The sequence below is a fragment of the Dreissena polymorpha genome, chromosome 11 (assembly GCF_020536995.1).
Source record: "Dreissena polymorpha isolate Duluth1 chromosome 11, UMN_Dpol_1.0, whole genome shotgun sequence".
Lineage (NCBI taxonomy): Eukaryota > Metazoa > Mollusca > Bivalvia > Myida > Dreissenidae > Dreissena > Dreissena polymorpha.
The window spans coordinates 63,118,914-63,126,519 of record NC_068365.1 but is presented as its reverse complement, the minus strand read 5'-3'; the positions used below and the strand labels follow the sequence as shown (position 1 = coordinate 63,126,519).

The following is a 7,606-nucleotide window of genomic DNA, read 5'->3' as shown; positions in this document are numbered from 1 at the left end:
TTCAAATGCTCATTATTCATCAACGAGGTTTTATTTTTATTTTGAATACGCGCGTGTGGTGTCATTGCGCTCCCTGATGTACAGTGTTATTTTACATTTTGAATATATCAACATATTGGATATTGTCATTTTTACAATCTGTGACCAAGTTCCTTTTAATAATTTTCTTGCAGCATTCAACTTGTAATTTTTTAGATATCGAGTGTCTGTAATATCGAATAATCAATAAATAAAAAAAGGTTAGAATATATATAATCTGGTATATTCTGTGTCAACAGCTGAAATTCACATCCGATATATTTGTATTCGTTTCGTTTTGTGGTTTTATTCATTGACAACAACAAATTGGTAAGATTGTTGTCAGATTGTCCGCATCTAGCAATATTAAAGTGAAATAACACTATAAAAAAATAATGCGTCAATTTTGCACCTCACCCATTGTTTTTTTTTTTACCGACAAGCTATTTGTCAAGTCATTTTGGTTTAAGAATTTAACAATAAAAGATACAACATTGAAGCATTCAGCTTTTTTGTTTCTGGCTTAAAAGAAATATCATTTTTCCTTAACTAACTCTGAATCGGCCTGTAACAAATATTTTAGCATATTTAATTAGTCCAAAAACCACCGCTCCTGACTATTAATAATAATAATAAAAGCTTTATTTACAGAAGGTTAAACATAAAGACAATGACACCTTACTGTATACATATTATGCAAATGAATCAATACTTTTTACAATGTGGCCTTCTTAAACTAACATACACAAATAGGTCTATAAGTAAAAATATTCAAACAATATTTTCTTACACCCATACATAACACACATAGATAGACACACATGAAATATTATTGATTATAATAATAAAAATAATTATAATAAGGCAATATTAAAAGCTTTATTAACAGAAGGTTACACATAAAGACAATGACGCATTATACATATTATGCAGATGAATCAATACTTTTTTACTTCTTAAACTAACATACACAAATAGGTCTATAACAAGTAAAACATTTAAACAATATTTTCTTACACCAATACATAACACACATTTTGCCTTTTAGACAGACACACATGAAATATCATTGTTTAGAAAAAAACAACACAACATATGACATATTATTGATTAGAAAATAAATATGCTTTATATTGCGTTTTAAAAGCAGAGATAGAGCATGCCATTCTTATTCCAATCGGTATACTGTTCCAAATATCCATGCTATGGTATGAAAAAGCTCGTTTCTTATAACCTGTATTTGCTTTGGTATTAAAAATATCGCTATGGGTGGCAGATCTAAAGTTATATTTTTGATTTTGAGAAAACGTTATACTATTATTTAAATATTCTGGAGTCTGATTGTTGACAAATTTATATATCAAGATTGCCGCGTGGTATTTACCTCTATTATTAAACGAGAGCCAATTAAGCTGCAAAAACAATTCCTTGGATGATGTTCTATTTGGCTTTTGTAGAATGACTTACGCTGCGCGTTTTTGTAAAATACTCACTTTTTTTAAATTGGTTTTATTAGCGTTGCCCCAGATCGTACAACAGTAATCGAAACATGTTAGAATATATGAATTATGAAATAATGTCTTCATATCAAAAGTGAGATCATTTGATATCTTTTTAGTAGAGTTATTTTACTGCTTATTTTAGAGCATGTTTTATCAATGTGCACTTGCCATTGCAGATGTTTGTCAATATAAAGTCCTAAAATGTTATGGCTAGTGACATTTTGAATAGCATTATTATCTATTTTTAGATCAAGGTTGATATTCTTAATTTTTTGTTTTGATCCAATAAGCATGCATTTTGATTTACTAGGGTTTACTATCATGTTATTGAGGGTGCACCATTTTTGTGTGGAATAAATATCATGTTGTAAGTAAGTTTGAATTTCTGAATGATTGGCCCCTGTAGCATGTAGTGTCGAGTCATCAGCATACAAGTCTATGTTTGATTGGTTTAGTAATAACCCAATATAATTTATATAAATTAGAAACAAGAGAGGGTCCAAAATAGAACCTTGAGGGACACCACTCTTAATAGTAAGAGGGGTAGAAAAGCTAGTTCCTAGTTTTACGCATTGTTGTCTTTGACTAAGATAAGAATGAAAAAGGGACAAGGTACCATCCGAAAAGTGATGAAGTTTTAGTTTGTATAACAGAATTTCATGATCTAATAAATCAAAAGCTTTTTTCATGTCAATATAAACAGAACCAATACAATTACCGTTATCTACATCTTTGAGCCACTCATCGATAAGTCGAATCAGTGCTGTTTGGCAAGAATGAGTTTCCCTAAAGCCTGACTGTCAGATGTATATTCAACACATTTGTTATTCGAAAGAATTTTTTCAATTCATTTGAAAGATGTCTTTCGAATATTTTGGATATAGATGGCAAAATTGAAATCGGACGAAAGTTATTACAGTCCTCTCTGTCTGAGTCTTTATATATTGTTACGCTTGTTTTAACAAATCGGGGAAAATTCCTGTACGAATACAATTATTAATTATCGAGGTAATTGGTAAAACAATATGCTCTCCACAGTATTTTATAATGTTTCAAAGTCGCCCGAGTGGTTTCAATTTATGACAATTTGCAATTATAACGGTGGAACAGAAAAAATGAAACCATGAAGCGCACACGAATTATAAAGTAAATATACAAATGATCCTTAAAAAGTACTTTGATTTTAAGTTATGGGCTGAAAACGCAGGTAATGGTTGGTCGGCTAAGTTTGATGGCTAAAACTGTTGACGATGGGCCTCAAGTTATTAAGGCTTATGGTTGATAGTGTTAAAACAGCATCGACATTATAAATATATATATCACTTAAATGATCATTCAGTTGCGCTTTACGTGTTTAAAATTTCACGAATCAGGTATTGGCTAAAACAGTCTGCGATCAGGCATTAGTAATAAATGTTCATTTATAAAGTTTGTAATTAAACGTACGCATTTTATATTACCCAATAAATATATTACCAATAAAACTGCGCCCGGAGCTTTACGTTTCGCTGCATGAAACTTAAAAAAGTATTTATTACGTAGTATTTTTTTCTTATGATCTAGTTCCCAACCGCTTCCAATGCATGAGTATTCACATACTGATCCCGTCTCTATCAAATTGACAGTGTTCCTTAGAGGATCAGCTGTGCAGGTTGAGCAATTTTATGCAACAACTTATGATATAGACATTCATAAATGCATGTTTTAAACGTAAACATTAAATCAAACGCGTCACCTGATATGTTAAAGTGAAAAAAATGGCTGAAAATATTAATATCATCGCAAATAAACAACATTTTCATTTATGAGCCTCGTTCTGGTTCTGGGAAAACCAGGCTAAATACATGTGCGTACAGTTCCGCCCCATTTTAGCCTGTGCAGTCCGCTAAACTGCAGTTTTGTTGAGATGAATTTTCCTTTAACGAATAATTCCGTAAAATAAGAAATAAGTCGTAGCAGAAAGTGTCGTTACTGCAGTCCGCACAGGATAATCTGGAACGACACCTTACGCAATGCATATTAAGCACAATATACACAGAGCGAGTCTAATATGATTCCGAGCTGTAATTCACGACACAACTTGCAGTATATAAAGAAATAAGTAATTATTATTATTGTCCAATCTCTAACAGCCGGAGTACTTGAAACATCATTAACACGGTCATCATCACACCGTTCAATCGCCTCCAGCGACGACTGTGGATCATGCGACGACTGAGATAGTGTAAACATGTCGTCGGAGAGCCGAGTGTAAGTATTTCCATATTTTTTATATTTTACGTATTGGATTGAGCAGGCTTTAGTGTGTTCTTTGCGAGCCTAAGTTAAAAAGACTTTGTGAACGTTATCCCAAATTTCACCACTCTCTCAGTCAAACTCGAATTTCACAAGATTTAGACCGAAGATAAATATGAAAAACGTTTTATTGAAATCTTTAATAATTTGTCTTCGGTTATTAAAAACAGCATCTCACATGAACAAACAACATTTTTATCAACATTAAATTCGAGTGGGTTTTGAAAACGCACTATGCTGACGACAGCGACTAATTATTAGATGGTCATGTTAACGGTTACGAAAATAAAATTATTCTCATGTAGTCGGCTAAGACAATGTCAGTTGGCATGATGAGATGTGGACGTTATTCACTGCTCAGAACTGTTAATTGGCATGGTGAGTTGTGGACGTTATTCACTGCTCAGAACTGTTCAATTGGTAATTGTAACTGTATACATATAGAGTTACTGTTATTCAAAGATTGTGTATAATCCTTTATCGTTATAGCGACTGGTATCCTCATCTTGTTCCCGTTGAGGAACATACTTATATTTCATACCCAATGGAACTTATTCACGTGCAGACTTTTCTAACGCTACACGAATTCAAATCAATATAGCTTCCTTATTTAAAAGGGATTTTGTTGAAATTTGGACTAAAAATAATTCAACAACCATCTATAAATTCCTGTAAATTTAATTGAAATTGATAAACAAACAAATATACAACTTAACAAATTAAAAACATCACTTCAAATGTCAAAGGCTCAAAATCGTACAACTTAAAATAATAACAATGTCTCTCTCACTCTCTCTCTCTCTCTCTCTCTCTCTCTCTCTCTCTCTCTCTCTCTCTCTCTCTCTCTCTCTCTCTCTCTCTCTCTCTCTCTCTCTCTCTCTCTCTCTCTCTCTCTCTCTCTCTCCTCTCTCTCTCTCTCTCTCTCTCTCTCTCTCTCTCTCTTTCTCTCTCTCTCTCTCTCTCTCTCTGTCTCTCTCAAAGTGCAATAAGTGAAATACCCGAAGGATAGGACCTTACATTCTTTGAAACAAGCTTTAAAACTATGATCGCATGTTAGAACTTTAATTTTTGATGTTACAATTTACCCGTTTCATTGTACGTTTCACATTGAAAACCATTTTAGTACCGTATTTACATATAATTAGGCGGATTCTAAACACATATAAATACTTTTAAAAAAACTTTAGTAAACGTTTGTTAAAGAGAATGTCGTAGAAATCAGCATTTGAGATTGAGATTCGTATAGTCGCTGTTGTAACGCAATACCATGAGTATATGTGGAACGTCTTCTTTGATTTTCATTAAAATTGCTGACCACAGCATTGCAGGTTACTGCTGTACATAGCTTACCACTCTATTTCGATTGATGGTCAGATGAAAGTAGAATGCTTATTTAAGAAACAGCCAACACGGTTTACAAAAATCTATTTATATATTCTTACAGGATGCATAATGATAAGTCAATTGCAAATTATTTCTAGTAAACTAGTAAAAACAAATCTAACGACGACCAATTTGGTGAAACTGAAAGACAACCAAAACTAACAAAGCATTATTGGTTTGCATCTACATTGCACCATAATAAGATCACAGTTCGTAATTCTCTTAAACAATTTTACATTTTAGGTTCCCGTATTTGTGATCCTAACGGTTTCCCGTTATATAGATGCTCTTTTCACTTACAGTTACTAAGTAATAAGTAAAGGACGGAGCTTCGTGGATTGCAATAACGTAAAGCGAAATACAGAAACTATATGTATACATATTATAAACTCGTTACATTACCAGATATGCAAGCTACCACATGCTAAGCAATGAGGCATGTACGATTGTTTGTTTGCAATAACAAGATAACTCTATCTTTGTTTCTGTCGACTCTACATTTTATCAAGAAACATATTTAGGAAATCAGAACGATATATTGCAAATTGAGTGTAGTACACGTAGCATTTGTCAGAAAGTGCTGAATAATGTTTAAAACATATACCTATTTCCGGCGGAGAATGGAACGAACTGGTAAGATGCTATCTTGTCGATGTTTTCGGGTGCGAATCGCTCCGATTTGAACTCCCAGTGGTCTGCGCCCAAGTATTTCTCCATATGGTGCAGAGCCCAGATATTAAGCTGCACAAGGAAGCCCGGGGGTATGACGCGACCCCCAATAATCAGTTCCTCTTGCAGTTCTCGTGATAAAATAGGGACGGGCGCGTGAAGTCGCATGCCTTCTTTAATACACTGCGTTAGGAACTCAAGTTTCGATAAATCAGACCTTTGATTGGAAACATATGAAAGTTATTTCGAGGTTTTTGAGACTATGTAAAAAATCAACGCCACAAAAAAGAGGTAAGAACTCCATCATTTACACAGAAATTCTAATGAACTTCGTAGTTGCCATTTAACCCATTTATGCCTAGTCGACTCTCCCATCATTCTTAATTGGATCAATTTATTTCCAAAATAAGAGATGTTTGGTATATTTCTTTTTTAGAATATTTCTCACAGAAATTCCTTTTAGGCAAACAGCGCAGACCCTGATGAGACGCCGCATCATGTGGCATCTCATCTGGGTCTACGCTGTTTACCAAGGCCTTTTTTCTAGACGCTATTCATTAATGGGTTAAATAGCTCTTTATTTTGCATTAAGATAACAAGGCGGAAAACATATGCTTTAAACACAAAATCGACTAAAACATGATGTTATGAGTTGCTTTTTAGTCAAGTTTTAAGACAATAACGCTTATAAATTGCCGGCAATTAAGACATAGAAACAGAAAAAAGCTGCGGAATTTAGCTACTTAATAAAAACCCACCATTCGATGTCGTCGGTATCGCGGCCGGCGAGCACTGCATCTACTTCCTGTTGGCATCTCCTCTGGTACTCCGGATGTTGTGCCAACGAGAACAGGAGCCAGGAAATAGCGCTTCCGGTCGTGTCGTGGCCTGCAAGCAATGTGTGGTACCGTTAATGATTTTATCATACATTTAAAATATTTTATAGATGGAAATGAGTCATGTTAACGTGTGCTTTACATGCCTACTTGCCTTTACATGCCCACTTGCTTTTACATGGCTACTTCTATACATAGCGAACTACATGTTATGGCCTTTCACGTCCCATCAAAGGTCAAATTTAGTAAACACTTGAAGCCGATTTATCTCTTTAAAATGTATAAACTTCGAATGAACTCATTTCAAATAAATGTACCGTTTAAGAAAAATAGCATTTATCATCAAGATACATCGTTTAGTTTTAACTTTATTTCTAGCAAAAGTTTCATGTAAACATGTATACTTGTACAGATTAATCGAAATGTACAGATTACAAAACTGAATGTGCTTTAGATTGAAAAACAGGGTCGATGTGACAATTATCTAATTATCTTTCTGTTTGTGTGGAGTTGCGACTGTAAACAGTGTGGTCAGAAGTCGAACAGTAAGTGTTTACATTACATGTGAAAATTGTAGAAGACAATATTTAAGAGAAGATATATATATACAAAATTTATTTTATATGTAAAATCATCATCAGTCTACGCGAAAATCCTGGTGCACGGTTTGTAAAGCAGTAGAGAGCCGATTACACATATGTCGCAAAACGTTTTGTTGCTTTGATATAACGAAAGTTCGTTTTCTGCACAGGGGAATCGGTCAATATTTTTGTAGTAATAGGGCACGCAATGTCAGAAAAGCAGTTTGTATAAAGTGGACATCTCAAAAGAAAGTGTTCGATTGTTTCTGGAGACCCACAGGAGCAGAAGGGGATTTTCTGAGATTTTCTGTAAAGGAAGTAG

The 7,606-nt window shown here is 33.9% G+C and overlaps 1 protein-coding gene across 1 annotated transcript; it reads right to left on the bottom strand.

Annotated features, from left to right (window-relative positions):
- Window positions 1-5,691: 5,691 nt before the first annotated feature.
- LOC127849895 (cytochrome P450 4F4-like) lies at window positions 5,692-6,762 on the bottom strand (the record flags this gene model as incomplete). Its single annotated transcript, XM_052382646.1, has 2 exons — window positions 5,692-6,084; window positions 6,626-6,762. Coding segments are annotated over 2 exons (432 nt in total), but the record flags the coding sequence as incomplete, so codon positions are not given.
- Window positions 6,763-7,606: the final 844 nt, after the last annotated feature.